Source organism: Amphiura filiformis, chromosome 15 (assembly GCF_039555335.1).
Source record: "Amphiura filiformis chromosome 15, Afil_fr2py, whole genome shotgun sequence".
Taxonomy (NCBI): Eukaryota; Metazoa; Echinodermata; class Ophiuroidea; order Amphilepidida; family Amphiuridae; genus Amphiura; species Amphiura filiformis.
Genome location: NC_092642.1, coordinates 15,190,469 through 15,208,466, shown reverse-complemented (window position 1 = coordinate 15,208,466; position 17,998 = coordinate 15,190,469). Strand labels below are relative to the sequence as shown.

At 38.4% G+C, this 17,998-nt stretch overlaps 1 protein-coding gene across 1 annotated transcript; it reads right to left on the bottom strand.

Moving 5' to 3' along the window:
- Positions 1 to 705: 705 nt before the first annotated feature.
- Positions 706 to 17,300, bottom strand: LOC140171289 (SPARC-like). The gene is made up of 6 exons (XM_072194519.1): positions 17,116 to 17,300; positions 6,482 to 6,650; positions 5,513 to 5,740; positions 3,980 to 4,199; positions 1,731 to 1,879; positions 706 to 865 (listed from the first exon to the last, which is right to left on the bottom strand). The coding sequence occupies exons 1-6, from the start codon at positions 17,161 to 17,163 to the stop codon at positions 849 to 851; spliced, it is 831 nt and encodes a 276-aa protein (XP_072050620.1). The 5' UTR covers positions 17,164 to 17,300; the 3' UTR covers positions 706 to 848.
- Positions 17,301 to 17,998: the final 698 nt, after the last annotated feature.

Below are 17,998 nucleotides of genomic sequence, written 5' to 3'. Positions count from 1 at the left end.
TTGGGTTTCAGGACCAGACCCTATCACTGTAACTTGAGATACAGGCTGCAGACTTAAATGTGAGTACATAATTGCTTTTAAGGCTTAAAAAGCAGGTTAATATAAAGTAAGGCAATCCTGATGTATTGTATTATAGCACCATTGCTTTCGTATAAAACTGGCAAGAAAATATCAAAATAAAAAAAATACTGGTGTGTGACAGAAACATTAACACAGGCACTTGTGGTAACCTTTATTTTATATTTAAAACAATCTGTCACAGTGTTAAGATAAACCTTACTATAAGGGGTATGCAGTGTAGTTTCTTGGCTATGGAATGAAAACATGCTTATTTATCTTTAAAATCGCTTCTGTTACATCTTCAAATAATGATTTCATACCTGACAACTATTGTTATAGCCTTTTTATCTACTTTCTACATTTACTTTAAACACACAGTCATCTACAATTTTTGTTTGGGGACTAAATCAAAACTTGACCGGTGGTCAGCCGCCTGTTCCAGGTGGTTCCGTCCGGTTGCTATTGTTCTAAACAATGGAAACCGGGTGGAACAGGGTGGAACCAGTGGTCAACTGCCGGTAGAGTTTTGATTTAATCCCTTGGTGTTTTAAAATTTTTATAAAATTAAAAGTTTTGATTGTGAAGTTAAAAAAAAAATTAGAAAATGTGAAAAATATCACCACTTTAAAAAAAAAAACCAAAAAACCCCCCAAAAACAACTACCAAACATTACCCACCCCATGTACAGTACGAAAATGATTCCTAAACAAATATGCATTAAGGGTCACATCTAGGTCAAAGGTCACAAACATCCAGGGTCACATCACAAAGTCTTCATCAGGTTGCGTCTAATACTGGATCTCATCTGAAAGGTAACAGAAACAGAGGTTTTGATTAGAAGACATACATAAGGTTACACTTAGAAAGAGAATGGACCTATAGATCGATGAAGTTTCATTGGGCCAAAAAAAAGTTGCTTGTTTGTCCACCACCGCCCGCCTCCTCAGATTAAGGCCTGACCGATATTTTTTTTTTATAATTTTTTTTTTGTTGAAAAAAAATAAAATAAAAATAAGTAAAATTCAATTTTTTTTCCTTCAGATTTGGAGTATCTCTGGACCTAGCTAGAGCTAAATGCTAAGATCATTCATGGTTGAATATAAAAAGCCCCAAAAAACATTTTGTGTTTTCAATATGCAAAGTTATAACTTGTGTTCATGTCATAGTCTATTATTTTTAATGACTTCAAAATACATTGGATTTGAAATCATTAAAAGACTATGACATGAACACAAATTATAACTTTAACTGCATTATTAAAGAAACAAAATGTTGTTTTTTTAAGTCACCATGAAGGATTCTAGCATTTAGCTCTAGCTAGGTCCAGGAATACTCCAAATCCCAAAAAAAAATTAAAAAAAAAATCCACCCGCACCAAGCACATCCTCTTTCAAAGCTGTGGAGGACAAACAAACAATTATTTTTTTTGGCCTTAACGTCAAGTTTTGTTCATTGTAATTGACATTTTTGTGTTCCAAGCAGTTAGTTCCAACCAAAGGATTGATTTTATTTGGCAAAACTGGATAATACCTTTTTAATCACACAAGAATAGTACATGTACTGTAGTGCACTGTAACTACAATTTAAATTATGATACTGATTTGAGAAAAATATCTTGTGATTCAAACATTTGGCTCAAATTGGCCTGGGTAACCATGGTAACAACCTACCTCTGGTGAGTCCAAGACATAGTCCCCACTCCTCCAAGGAGATCATACCATCTTGATTGACATCACATTGGGTGAAGAATGGTTTAGTGCAGTGTTCTAATTGCATCAGGGGAGCACGCAGTGATGTCAATTCTTCATGAGTCAAATACCTATGCAAGAAAACAAATATTATTGTCAATCATATGCAAGATATAAGAAGTCACCTCTTGGACTAAAATAATGAAATTGGGAGTAGCCCCTTGTAGGACCTAAAGATGATGCAATGGTCAAAACTTTGCTTTTGCTGAAAGAATTTTGAATTTTTGATAACCTCTTTGCAGGACAATAGCTGGGGTACTCAGTACAAATTACCATACAGGGATGAGCTAAAAACAGGGTTGCATTTTGGCCATTTGGTATATCAATGACGACTTCTTCTAAGCCAACGAATTTGGAGAAAAGTTGTAAACATTTCTTAAACAAGAGCAACCATGCTGCTGAAGTCTTGCCTGAATTTATAAGTTACTTAATTTGAGCCTAGTCAGAGTAATTTTGAAATTTGGCCCCATATGAGTTTTGACCTCAAGTGACCTCTTGCTTTGATTTTAACCCTTCTCCTTGGGTTGATATCCACCAAATTTAACTCCTAAATGACCTTTGACCTCAACATCCTTCCAGGCAATATAAGCCCCCACCAATTGATCATATATTGTTACCAAGTTTGAGTTCCTTAGTGATGATACTTTTCGAATGGCTTCTATTTACGGAACTTTAACCAAATTGATAACTAGAAACAGTGATTGCATATAAACAAAGTTCAGGGGAGACGAAATTGCTCCCGGGAAATTGCTATAACGTTGGGGCCACTTTCAAATTCTTAGCAATAGCAGCACCTCAATCCCTCGATCGAACTAAGAGTACCCCCAGAATGTCATCTGCAATGTTTTGTGCTTCCACAAAGCTTAGGTTATCTGATCATGCCATTGGACATAAGTCCAATAACCCAAATTAAACAATCATAGTGCAAAATTTGACCTCAAGTTGCAGAGTATGAGTTTTTGTACCCAAATTTTCATAGGTCATTCAATGAATGTGCAAATGCATTGGGGTTACAGAATTGTGCACTGATAGATGAGCATGTTGTGAATCTTAGACCCCGTTTACACTAGGGAAAAGTCGTACTTCAACAACGACTTTTTTGAAGTCGAGTTCAGTCCTAAACAGGTACAGTCGTTGTTCAATTACGACCAGAGTCGAGTTCAAAAGTCGTTGTTCAACAATGCTCCTGAGGTTCATTAAGTTGACCTTGTCGTGGTTAAAGTGCGACTTGAATTTGACTTTTTCATGCGTGTTGCTGACCTGGCGAGGTGAATTTCCGGTCTGTTGATTTGTCGGTAAGCATGTGATATCGATAAACAACAGCTCTTGTGTATTTTCGTACATGCACAGCATACTGCAGTGAGTGTACATCCATGCACGAAGTGCATGTCTGATCGTATCTTTTTCGAGTTTTCAAGGATTAGTTTTTGCTAATTTTGCTTTAAATTGATTGACCTGAAATTGAAATGATTCGCAAAGTTCCCAACAACTTCAACAAGGTAGAACCACAAATACTTGGGGTAAAATGTGGACTGAAAATGAGGAACTTGATAATGCTTTTTTTGATGACCACATACAGAGTCGAATTCGTTCGGGCGCATAGTGTAAACACTCAGTAAAAACCACAAACACAAATTAATTTATGCTAATCCTCTGTCTTAATCGAATTTGATGTCGAGTTTGAATTCGACTTTTCTCTAGTCTAAACGGGGTCTAAGTGAAGGTAGGTCTGTGGAAATAGCCTCAAAGCCCAGCCCAGAGGTGTGTCCAGGTGGCTAGAAAACAAACAAAAGGAACCAAACAACTTCTATTAACCAAATCTATTAAATATTAGATTATGTTGTATTTACAAGTCCAGAATTTTACTTACATTTTATACGTTTCAGCAGATTTCATCAGTAATGCTCTGATGCAGGGGACTATGTTATCAATGGCAATGAAGGAACCTATTCTTTGAGTCATGTATATGATCAGCTACTGCAAATGACTACACATCTTGTGGATAAGAGTAAGAGGACCAGAGGTGGTGCAGCAACTGTATTGACACATTACTGATGAAATCTTCAGCATGAATGATGAAACATCTAAAACATGAGTAAAATTCTGGACTTGTACATCATAATCTGATTATTTAATTTAATTATATCAGTCCTGATGAACTTTGAACTTACAAATCTGCTGGGTTGGTGTCTAAACGCCTGAAGTTCCAATGGATTGGTCTCATGAATGGGTTTGGATCTCTCTCTGCCTCTCTCTCTTCATCAACCTCGTCATCACTTAGACCGCCCTCGTTGATGGGTCTCAGTGACAGCTCCAGCATGACTTCACGGAACCATTCTCGCATGCGCTCTGGGAAGGCTTCCATCTCTTTGTCTTCACAAGTTGTTATCTCTGTGGAGGCAAGTATAAACCCACAGTGTATATTGAATTTTAACCCCATTTTTCTTACAGAACCTCTGATTGGTTAATTCCATGATATAATCATCTCAGTAACCAATGAAAATAGAGATTTTAGATCTCTTGGTACTTAAGCTTTATCTCCAGTCAGCCCTAATGACTATTCTTACCATATCTCTGATTGGCTAAATACATGATATAGTCCTCTTTGTAACCAATCAAATTAGTTCTTAGAGGCTGATAATTCTGCCGGTAGTGCCCATAGAGTTAAAGGTGCACCTATATTTTTTTAAATTCCATGATGAAGCTAGTTTGATTTGATTTGATTTATTCGGGTTTCAACAACCCTGTGTTTTGTCATAGTACCTTGTGCGTTGAAGACACCATTACCCATTTTGAAGATATGTTACATCAAATAATCATGCTATATCCATTAAAAAGTATGTAGGGTCCTTAAACCATAATAAACTTTAAATAAATACTTTTGCATAACAGATTATTAAAGAGTAAACAGTTTAAAGAGTAAATAGTTCATATTCCTCTAATAAAATGATCCAGATTTGTATGGTTTGTATACATCAACCACAATATACATGTACCTGGAGACCTACAACTGCTGTTAATTAGGACTGAATAACAAACCCTACAAGGAAGTTTTCAATTGAACAAAGAAATTGTCAAATAATGTAAAACATCATAGTGACCTGTCAAGCAGTATCAACCTAGGGAAATTGGTGTATTAACAGTCATTTCCTCTATTTGCCTAATCAATGTGTCCTAGTTTAATAAGGGTAAGCCTACATTATTTCAAACTTGACCTTTGCATGGTCATTTCAAAATGAGGTTCTAATCTACCCCAATGTGCTTATTGTGTGTGTGTTCACCTGTCAAATGCATGCTTTAGCCTTTAATCGCCATGTACGCTTTGTAAAAGCCTTCTGGCGCATTGCCAGATAAGTACAAGAAATAAAAATGCACTTTTTGCAAATGCATTTGCAAGGAGAACCTCATTTTGGTAGCAAAATGGCATATCCGTGGCTCCGTGCAGAAGGCGAATAGGTTATATATATATATTTTTTCAGAATGTCCATGTTAAGGGTCACTAGCTGTCATTCTTATAAAATCTTAGTCAAGGATAGTTTTTGAGAGTGCATTGACTGCATTCCCTTACAAGCTTTCAACATTTTAGATGTGCGAGTGCCCGTCCTCTTTGGTCCAGACATACTATATTCCACGATGACATGAGACTAGACATCCTTTACCGCCAGGCCCCAAAATAAACAAAACAAACTCAAACTACCCCATACCTTTGCAAACTCCATAGTATTCTACGACAACCTTGGCCAATTCCCCATGACGGGAACACTTCTGACGATGGAATTCACACCAGCTAGTGTAGGTGATGTTCTGAGTGGAGCACACACTGTACTGAGCTGCTTCAGTTGGGCAGATATCCAAACACTTGCAAAATGGATTCCATGAAGCATCCAAAGCACATACTTGGCCTGAACCACAGTCGATGTCTGCACAGGGATCTGTGTGCAGAAGAGAACAAAATTGTTCATGCTTGTGTACAACAGGACAGGAAAAACAGAAAAAAAATCTGTCCCCCAAAAGTGGACCTTTCTGGCGATAACATCATTTATGTGGTGAAAGCATTTAGTGTACTCGCCTCAGGTGCACAAGGTTCCATGTTCAATTCATGGCAATGCTGGCTTGGAAAAATGTATTGACAACATCTGTACATTGAATTCTGACTTCTGCTGTCCCCGCAAATCTAGGAGGAGGGGGAGGAAACAAGTCTAGGAGGGGGAGGACACAAATCTTGGAGGGGAGGAGATAAATCTTGTAGGGAGAGACAAATCTTGGAGGAGGGGAGGAGCCTAATCATCGAAGAGGGGGAGGAGTCAAATCTGAAACAGTGAGGAGACAAATCTTGGAGGGGCAGGAGCATAATCTTGAAGGAAGTGGAGGAGTCAAATCTTGGAGGAGGGGGAAAAGTCAAATACTGAAGGAGGGGGAGGAGAGAAATCTTGGAGGAAGGAATGAAGTCAAATCTTGGTCTTGGAAGAGGGGGGAATCGAATCTTGGTCTTGGAGGGGGGATCCTAATCTTGGAGAAGAGGGTGAGGAGATAAATTTCCAAGGAAAGGGACAAACTCTGGCCCAAGAATGGGAATGAGTGGGGATTGAAATCTTTTGAAACAATAATAATTATATTTAATTGATTAATTCCCGTTCCCTTTTCCCCCACCACGTCTGCTCTTATGTACATACTATTGACGGTATTATGATATCCAGTTTCCTTCTCTTCCTGCGCATCCAGGATCTGTTCCTCCTTGGTATAGGTCAATTTATCCAAGGCATCCTTAGCCTCAGCCAAGTCAGCTACTCCTTCCTCAACTGCCTCCGGCACCTTAGCTTTCTTGTGGCCAGCATGATGTTTCTGCAATGGGAGATAGAAAAGTTTGATCAAATGAGGTAGAACCAAAGAATATTGACTGCCGCGTTTGCGTGCCATCCTTGTGGATGGCAAAACAGTGTACCTTCAGATTATTTTGCTAGGCGTGTCCGATAGTATACAAATGACCATTGTCATGCTGCAAACATTGGTAGCATATTCAGTTTGGGTATATATGGATGGGTCCTTTTTTTTCAAAATTTTCAATAGCCCAATTTTTGTAAAAACTAAGACAATTTGGGTAATAAAATTCAGCCGAAAATTTTGAGATTTGGTTTATCGATGGGTCCAAATTTTTTGAAAAAATGGTATATTGATGGGTCCACTTTCAAATTCTCAGCAGCACACCCCTACCAAAACCAAACTTGAGTACCCCCCCCCCCACCCCTGGGAGCTCCTGCCAAACTTAGATTCAAAGTGTGTGGTTGTTTGCTTTTCTGTTTGTATCATATTTTTGTGCCAAAATCACTTAAGCCTTTAAAAAGACACAAATACGGTACTGTTTATTTCTACACTTTCAATTACACTGTGGGTATGCGTAAGCCTACATGCACTATCTTAAATAATGCTATTTTTTTATTTTCATGTAGGCCTATTATTGTATTCAGTTCGGAGGTCAAGTTGTTTTATTAGTGAATAGCAGACTTGTACCCGAGTCCAGCTCATCCAAGTCCGAGCCGAGCCGAGTCCAGTTGAGTTAATTTTCTTCAAAAAACTTCAAACTTCCCCAATGGAAATTTCCTGGTGCATCCCTTAAAAGGTTAATTCCCTTTTAGAGCAATACAGGCACATGTGTCATGAGTAACATGCCAAAGACTATTAATAACAAAATTCAAGTTCTTGGTTTATGATGCTTTATATGAATATGATACATGGCTCAGGAATGAGACACACACTGGGCTACTAAAACTGCTGACACCGGTGAAATTATGCTTGCTAGTATAGTACTACAATAACACAATGGTATCATCATGTGCATAAAGCTTCCCAGTGATTACTTGCATGAGTATGTTTTGATTATCTATTAAAGGCCCATTCAGTGATTTGCTCATGATTTGTACAAATCATCAAAATTCAGATTTTGGTACCTTTGTCATTGTCATAGATGTGCTAACATTACCTGTGAGTGGTTCAACCGAAAGCTGACACGTATTTAAGACAAAATAAGACATTTACACAAATCTGTAATTTAGATACTGACAGTATCTAAATTAACTACATGTATTTGAATGCGGCTTCAACATCGTCAGTACTGCTGTTTCTCTTTGTTTTTTGCCAAATTTGTCATTTTCTATATTTTCAAAAATACCAAATGATAATTTGAATGACTTATCCTTCACTTTTAAGCTATTTATATTTATAAACAATTTTAATTTTTTACACTTGCGCTGGGATCACTGAATGGGTCTTTAATGAGAGCCGTACACAATTCAACTACGCATACCCGGCCCATGCATTTTCACCTTTTTTTCTTTTCCTCCCTCAAAATAAATAAAAAATATTTAGGGTCGGCACGGCAGTATATTTAGGGTCAGACGGTTTACACCAGTAAAAAATTTGTTTTAATTTGTGGAGCAGCTATTAATTAAGATATAAGCTAAGAGAAATCTTTTTAAGTCTCAGTGCCTATATAAGACTTTCAATAGATAGGAAATAGTGTCTGTGATTGAGTGTCATACTTGAGAGGACAGGAAATACATGTATAGACAATGTACCAGACAATATGTATATCCTCAAGTCTTGTCTAGTCTTCTCACACTAAAATTGTGCTCAATTTATAGAAACGTGGGCAGATTTAGTATATACAAAAATCAAGAACCCTCGGGGGTTGGGGGAGGGGGAGTCTTCTTTCTCTCACCGTTGCTGGTGTAACACACCACTCTTACCATCAACGTTACAATGAAGTTTTGTGCTGTTTTTGTTCAGTAACAAAATAATTTATCAAACAAGTCTCTAAAACAGTGTTCTGTGATTTTAAAGGAAGGTCACCTGTGATATATTTGGAAAATCAAATTCTTAAAAACTTACCTATAACATAAAATGTCGTCCCTTTCAAACATTCATGCAAAAAAGAACACGTAAATGTTCCTTGTAAATGTGACTAATTCCTTATGGAATTATTGCCATTTTATACAGCGTGATTTTGGTAGTCAATCCCAAGTTCCCCACTTTTTCCAGGCATGTTAAGTCTACAGTGTTTTTATGAATGATAATCATCATGATCATGTAATAAATTGATATCAAATGAGAGATCCTATTTTTCTCATTTAACATATTGAAATTAGGAGTTCCAAAACTGTGTATTTCCGAAGATATGATCAAAAAACTGTTGAATTAGTCTAAAATATGGTATACCATATTTGAGACTAATTTGACAGTTTTTTGATGATTTCTCTGGAAATACTAGTACATACCAATTTGGAACACCTAATTTCAGCATAATGAGAAAAATATGAGCTTTCACCTGAAACCAAAATCAGCATTTTGATGGGGTAAAATGAGGGGAAGAGGTTATCAATCAGGTTACCCACCTTTAACATCCTCTTTTATGGTATGATGGGTTGTTATAAAGAAATTTTATCACACTAACATTCTGTAGTCAGAAGTTTCTGATGGTATTAAAACTTAAAACTGTCTTAAAGTGGGGACTGGAGATGAGGCTATGGATCAAAAAATGCCCCTTTAAATTGTGACTTGACTAGTATTGATGGCCTGTGTAGCGAGCAAGGAAGCTATGCAAAAGCACACTTGCCCAGATTGGATACATCATTCATAGGCCTTCAAAAACACATCTACAAGCTTCTACATTGTGTAGTGCCTATGGATACAGGAAGACTTTATGGACAGGAAACTGTTATCACTTCATCATAATATTATCAATGTCGGCCCTATGTCTTTACCGGGGTCTTTGGCATATATATAGACAGGTCCAGCAAATGTGAAATATGAGTTAAGCCTACTATTTACATGTATCTCTATATGTTATTTTAATCACCATTAGGCCAACCCCCCCCCCCCCAAACAAAAACAAACAAACAACTGTTGTCCAAAAATAGCTTAGAAACTTGATGAGTGAAAGTGGTGAGGACAGGTCTTCAGATATTTTAAATGTTTAAAAAGTAGACCCTAATATGATCATAATAGAAAAGACAAGCTTGTTTTCTTCAAATATTGTCTTTGTGCTTTTTTTTACAACATAGTTTATAATAAAATGCCAAAATTGAAAGGAGTTTAGCATAATTTTGAGGGAAAATACTTTGAAATTCACAATGCAAGATGCAAAATGATCCAACTTAACTTCAGTCATGTCTGGCTTTTTATGCAAAATAATAATCTAATAGATGACAGAAATATCTCATGGTGGAAACAGAAACTGACCTTTGACTCATGTTGCTATGGCAACCTATGACACCTGTGCTGTCATCCCGCTACCATATTATCTCTCATAACCACCTCTAATATGCCAATTTATTTTGTTTTTCTCATGACTGGATTTTACATTGATGACACTGTGATTTTTGCAGAATTTCCAAATCGGGGACCTTTTCGCAAAATAAATTTGATTTAAGAAGTGGACTTCTTCGGGCTAATTTGGTCTAACAAGAAAAAGTGGTTTGTTGAAAGTACCTTATGTTGATTTTTCTTAAGGCCTATATGATTTGGACCTTCTTAGCTACATTAATCCTAAAAAGTGAACCATTTTGTCAATTGAGGGTAGGCCTATCACTATACAGTAGACAGACCACAAACAATTAAGGTACCGGTTATATTTCACTGCTGTATATCCTAAACAAAGACAGATAATTATGTCATAATTAGAACAAGCAGCCAATAGCTAGCTGCATCATTTTGATTGGATTTAAAACCTCATTTGTTGAAATTGTTCAAGAAAATAAAGACATGATTACTAGTACCGTATCCAAAAACCCTAGGAAGATGCAAATTCATAAGTTGCAGTTTGCTTCACTGCATGTCCCATAGATGTGTACACAAAGTATTCTCGAATGAGAGAACTAATGCTGGATGCAGAATGCAGATGTTTGCGCCGACTTGGGAACCTTTGCTGCATTCAAGGATTATGTCTGAAACAGCATTATTATTCAAGCCTATAGCCTTTATTTTGAGGACAATTGGGGCACGCGTCTCCGAATCAGTGGAAGAAAATTTAAAGTTTAGAGTTTTAAAGTTTATTAACTTGATAGTATAGTCATGGTCTGGAATCCTATTGGTACAGCACAAACAAGGTACCAGTATACTAGTTTACATTGTATGTTGACATTCTGCTACTTCTGAAGTACATTGGCAGGTCATCGATCATGGCCATGGCCAAGAATTGGAGCTCCCAAGGGCCATGGGAATTCATCACCTAAAATAGCAATGAGTCATACCTGATGACATCCACAGATGTGTGTCAAAGTTTGAGGTGTTTGTTTGTTTGTTTGTTTGTTTGTTTGTTTGTTTGTTTAGGTTTGTGTTTCCTGTAGGTTGTCCATTTTGCTGAACCATGAAATGATATCAGCCTATATTATTAGTGTATTACATATCTTACTTACTTACTCGCTGACCAACCATTTGTCTGAAATGGACATATCTCGAAATGCCACAAAGGTAAGACCAGGGAAGTGGCACTTCCCTGGTAAGACCCCCAAGTGGTGTCAAATTAAAGAGAAAAAAGTAAAGAATAATAAAAATATTTCCCAGCCCGGGGGTGGCACTCAACATTATTTTATTATTATTTTATTAAGGTGTCCCATTTTACCCCGATGCGAAATTGTTGCCGTAAAGAAAGGGTAAAATGGGCCAGCTGGGGGTAAAATGGGACACCATTGATTTACTATGTGATTTTTTTGTTGGGGCAAGATGGGACAGTTTGAGTTAGCACGTCCAGTAAATCAGTCCCATTTTGGCACATTTCTAAAAGAAAACTTTTCTTATAATTATCGAAGAAAAAAAGTAACAATTTTTGTCTTATTTGGTGGCTGTGCAATAATTATGAGCCCGGGAGGGTAAAATTGGGGGGGAAGAAATTTTTGGAGAGCCGAAAGGGGGGGAAGCAATTTTGGCAAGCTGAGAGGGAGGGCAAGTGATTTTTGGCACATATTCTTGGAGCGCCTTCTGCGCCTTTTAAATAAAACACGCTAAAAAGGCTTAGGAAAACCGTACGGAAACGCCTAAATATGCACATTTTCCTACTCGCTGCGCTCGCAACATGTATAGACCATTTGTGAGTGGACGCGCTGAATAAGCCGTAAACTCGCAAATTGTATTCTGAGTTAAAGTGTAAAATGTATGTGAATGTCGTATTCATAGGTGTATCAATTCGTTGCGACAAGTATCTTATCAAAACGCTGTTTAAATCAATCAATAATACTACTGCTGAAGAGGATAATAAGCTTCTACCTATTTCTATAGAATAGTTCTTGTCTTTGTTTGCTTTGGCTAAATCCTGTTCAAGTGGTAGATAACAAAGCATTGTATTTTGTCCAGGTATGTATAATCAACAATGAACAATGAGAGGATATTTCTGAACCTCGTTGACTTGGGGATGATTTGAAATGACCGCCAATTATGACTGTTGGATATTTATTACCAGAAATGTAGAAAAGAGACACATGTAGAACCGATAAAAATACAATTTTGTCGAAGGAACAGAGTTCAACAAATCATAACCCCGCTTTTGAATATCGTTTGAAGTCATATGATATACCATTTTAAAGCTTAGGCCAAAAAAAAAAAAAAAGTACCGTCGGATCCGTAGCGGTCGCTGCGGGACAAGGAATTCAATTTTGCAGTGTTGGTGTCTTTGAAGCAGGTTCAAGTTTGACCCCTATTTTGACCTGTAACCCTCTGTGAGCTTAACCTTTGAGGGCGCTCATCTTAAAATAATGCCAGAAAGGGTATTTCCATCCACACCAAAAAAAAATCAAAATTTGAAAAATTGTGTTCGGAAACCGATTCCGGACACTTTTGATGTCCAAACGATTTTCGGGGAAAAAGCGTCTTGACATCAAAAGTGTTCGAAACCGGTTTCGGACACTTTTGATGTCCAAACGATTTTCGGAAAAAGCGCCTTGACATCGAAAGTGTTCGGAAACCGATTTCGGACACTTTTGATGTCCAAACGACTGTAGTAAAAAAAGCGTCTTGACATCAAAAGTGTTCGGAAACCGATCTCGGACACTTTTGATGTCCAAACGATTTTCGGGAAAAAGCATCTTGACATCCAAAGCGTTCGTAAACAGATTTCGGACACGTTTGATGTCCAAACGATTTTCGGGAAGAAAGCGTCTTGACATCGAAAGTGTTCGGAAACCGATTTCGGACACTTTTGATGTCCAAACGATTTTCGGAAAAAAAGCATCTTGACATCGAAAGTGTTCGGAAACCGATTTCGGACACTTTTGATGTCCAAACGATTTTCGGGAAAAAAGCGTCTTGACATCAAAAGTGTTCGAAACCGATTTCGGACACTTTTGATGTCCAAACGATTTTCGGGAAAAAGCGTCTTGACATCAAAAGTGTTCGAAACCGATTTCGGACACTTTTGATGTCCAAACGATTTTCGGGAAAAAGCGTCTTGACATCAAAAGTGTTCGAAACCGATTTCGGACACTTTTGATGTCCAAACGATTTTCGGGAAAAAGCGTCTTGACATCGAAAGTGTTCGGAAACCGATTTCGGACACTTATGATGTCCACACGATTTTCGGGAAAAAAGCGCCTTGACATAAAGTGTTAAATCCCCTAATTTCCCTTAATTCTTGTCAATTTCCCTTAATTCACCAGAATTTCCCTTACTTCTCTTCAATTTCCCTTAACTTCCCTCAATGTTCCCAATTTCCCCTCAATTTCCCCTCATTTTCCTAAATTTCCCTTAACTTCCCTCTATTTTCCCAAATTTCCCTTAATTCTTGTCAATTTCCCTTAATTCACCTGAATTTCCCATAATTCTCTTCAATTTCCCTTAACTTCCCTCAATGTTCCCAATTTCCCCTCAATTTCCCTCATTTTCCCAAATTTCCCTTAACTGCCCTCTATTTTCCCAAATTTCCCTTCACTGCCCTCTATTTTCCCAAATTTCCCTTAATTCTTGTCAATTTCCCTTAATTCACCTGAATTTCCCTCAATTTCCCTTAATTCTCTTCAATTTCCCTTAACTTCCCTCAATATTCCCAATTCTCCCTCAATTTCCCCTCATTTTCCCAAATTTCCCTTAAATTCCCTCTATTTTCCCAAATTTCCCTTAATTCACCTGAATTTCCCTCAATTTTCCCAAATTTCCCTTAATTCCCCTCAATTTTCCTTAATTGCCCACAAAATCATTTAATTCACCTGAATTTCCCTCAATTTCCCTTAATTCCTTAGCATATTTTGGGACGAAACTCTTTTCCAGTATGGGGCCGGTACCTGCCTTCCCTCTCACCAAGTACCATAGCCATGCGACAAACGATGTTGACGTAACAGCATTTTTTAGAAATTGTTGAAAATCGTGTAATGCCCCTTTAATGACCTAATTAGCATATTTCGGGACGAAACTCTTTTCCAGTATGGGGCGGTATAGGCCCTCCCCTCACCAAGTACCATAGCCATGCGACAAACGATGTTGACGTAACAGCATCTTTTAGCGTTTGTTACCAACGGACTAACGGACGCACGGACTAACGGACGCACGGACTAACGGAGAGACATGGTGACTTATAGAGCACCTGAATTTCCCTCAATTTCCCTTAATTTTCCCAAATTTCCCTTAATTCCCCTCAATTTTCCCCAATTCCCCTCAATTTCCCTTAATTGCCCACAAAATCATTTAATTCACCTGAATTTCCCTCAATTTCCCTTAATTCCTTAGCATATTTCGGGACGAAACTCTTTTCCAGTATGGGGCCGGTACCTGCCTTCCCCCTCACCAAGTACCATAGCCATGCGACAAACGATGTTGACGTAACAGCATTTTTTAGAAATTGTTGAAAATCGTGTAATGCCCCTTTAATGACCTAATTAGCATATTTCGGGATGAAACTCTAGTATTGCCCTGTAGGCACTCTCCCTCACCAAGTACCATAGCCATGCGACAAACGATGTTGACGTAACAGCATCTTTTAGCGTTTGTTACCAACGGACTAACGGACGCACGGACTAACGGACAAACGGACTAACGGAGAGACATGGTGACTTATAGAGCTGCTACCCGCAGCTAAAAAGTGTTTGTTTGCCCAGACATGGGGTAGAAAGGAGTGGGTCGGTAGGTCGATTTCCTTTTTTTTTTTTCTTTTTTTTTTTTTTTAGATGTGTACATGTGTTGCAGCTAGTGGTGTAAGAGAAAATATACGACATTCAGCCTTACATTTTGTACTTGTGTCAAACTTTAATTATAGATTAATGAACGTGTATTACTTGTTGGGAGAGAAATTAGACAAAAATAATGCATGCGTGCTGATGTTGATGCGTAGCGCAAGTGCATTATTTAGTGTAATTTCTCGAGTAACAAGTATTAAAAACATGTTCATTAACCTATTTGAATAGTATTTCCTACACAAGAAGAAAAAAAATGCATCAACCCGCCCAAAAAGCGTGCGAAAGCACTGCGCGTAGTAGGCGGATTGCACATTATATACAACCAATGTACTCTGCATACTTTTCTAACCGCTTTTCTGATTGGCTGCTTTGATCTATGAATGTATTTCAACCTTACATGTACCATATAAAGTTTAACGTCTTTGGCAACAAAATCGGGCTGGAGTACAAAATCCCAGACCATACCTGTACATGTCGTGCTTGGTTCTCTAGCCTATATTGATGTTGATTGATGGTAAAATATTGTTGGCATGGTTGGGGAGGGCTAAATGGGAAAAATGAATGATGTGATTGCCAGGAATAACTTTCAAGTGTCATTTGGCATTTTTATGGGGAAAAACATCATTTTCTTTATTTTTATATCATTGTAAAAAAAAAAAAAAAAAAAAGTGTATGATGTTTTTTGAATTTTTGGGTCGGTCGTGTCTGGGCAAACAAACACTTTTTTTTTTGGCCTTATGGTATATATTTTCTAAACACGAAATAAAACAAAATTGACCGCGGCCGACTTTACGGCTGATTCGCCGCGTCCAGTCACATTTAAGGTTTGCAAATTGGGATCCCAAAAATTTGCCATGTGCAAGGGGGGCAAAGAATTTTTGGCAAACCGAGAGGGGGGGGGCAAGCGATTTTTGGCAGGCCGAGAGGGAGGACAAGCGATTTTTGGCGAGCCGTTTGGAAATTTTACCCCCCTCCCACCCCGGGGGCTCATAATTATTGCACAGCCCCTTAATTGAAAAGGTGGCTTAGAAGTTATTTTTTTAATTTGAGAAACACTAATCCGAGCCATTGATTCAGATATTTAGCCTCAAGTAGTGACCTCTGCTGTATGAAAAAAAAAATGGAATATTTATTTTGATGTGTTAAGGGGGTACTACACCCCTGCCCAATTATGTGCCTATTTTTGCACAATAAATCAATAACTACTTGCCTTGAGTTGCTGAATTTTCAGTGCAGTAGTTGTAGTCCTTGTCCCTATAATATACATATCTTACTTGTCACCAATGCGCTATACTTTTTGACAAAAATGCCCAAAATTGGCCAGGGGTGTAGTACCCCCTTAAGCTTACAGCACTCAGAAGTTCCTTTTGAATGATACTTTTAAATGGTTGGAAATATAAATAGACATTATATCAAAATTATTTTGTTGCAAAAACGGGCAAAATGTGACTATTTTAAGTAGTGGCGTAACTAGGGTTGGTAGCACCCGGGGCAAGTTAACAAAATTGGTGCCCCTACCCCCCACCCAAGAATATCTTAGATGCGGGCAGTGGAGTAGCTAGGGGTTGTGGCACCCAGGGCTAAGGATACATAATTCCCCCCAATTCTTGAAACAATTGCGCGCAGAGCACACTAAATTTTGGATAAATATGGCATAGACCACTATTAATTAATTTTGGTTTATACTAGAATATCGGTCTTATTAAAAATGTTCTTTCAATTGATTTTGTGCTGAAATGCATGCGAAGCTCGTGACAATTTTGACTTTCATCGCTTGGAGGGGCGCTGAATTGCAGAATCGATACTGAATTGATCAATTTGGCACCCCCTAAGGTAAGGGTGGGTGGCGCCCGGGCCCGGGGCACGTTGCCCCCCTGCCCCCTAGCTACGCCAATGATTTTAAGGTATAAAAGTATTTCTGAAATCACTGTCCAAATTACCCTGTGTCCCAATTTGCCCCCAAGTTACCCTACCGCTATCAATAGCACGGGAAGGTTGAAGGTTGTAGGAGCACTGTGTATGCATTGTATTTGTATAGATGCAAATGAGGTTTTTTTTTCAGCAAATCACCATACCGTCTGTATAACAGTTTCACAAGTAAACGATTTCCCGACTATTTCAAATCATGAAATATAAAATAAAAACACATGACATACCTTAGCCAAAGCAACAGCCACCAAACAAAGCAACAGAAAGGTCCTCATTTTGTCGTCAAATCGAGTGCAAACTGGCAGACAGAACTGATGAGGTTCTACACGGAATCGGGCGATGATGAAGAGAGCTTGATGTACAAGAGGACTAGACTGTCTACCACACACTGGCCTAAAAATAACTAACTAATCAAGTCAGGATACGACGTGGCAATGGAATTCCAACTGTGCTGATTTGTATTCTACCCTGTGCTGTGTTGGCAAGTTACTGACATTGGTAACCTGAGTCAGTCTGCTAAAGCCTGTCCGTCCTGTGAAGCTAGTGACTGTTGACACGCTGCACTGGTGCAAAGGGGCAATAGCTCCCGTTTGTTCTGTTTCTAAAAGACTATGGGAAAAAACTTTTGGATGCAAATGAGACTCATTGAGGAATAAGAGCCTGATCGTTGCCAGTTTCTTTCATTTTTCTTTGGAATTGTTCAAAATAAACAAAATCCAGAGTATGATTGTACATGTATTTTGCCAAGTTTAAAAAAAAAGTTTTGCCACACCTGCACCTTTATACCAATTCCTTCAACAATTTTAAAAGATGGCGCTCTTCAAATTTTATAAGCGCTTCTAGCCCGAAACATCATGGCCCTGTCCCTAGTTGTTCCTTCCTCACCATGAGAAGGACAGTGGAAATCGTAGTGACGGAGGTGTGAGTATCTCGGGCTACAGCGCTTCAGGCCAGGCCTGCTTCAGGCCTGGCCCGAGGCCAGGTCTTCAGGCCTGAAGCGATTGACCTTATATTACTTGGAGCAGTCTCATCTTCTCTGCTTGGAGAGCTTTAAATAAAGGCCATACAATCATGCTCCGTGTGGACTGACGTGCCAGGTCTAGCCCCGGG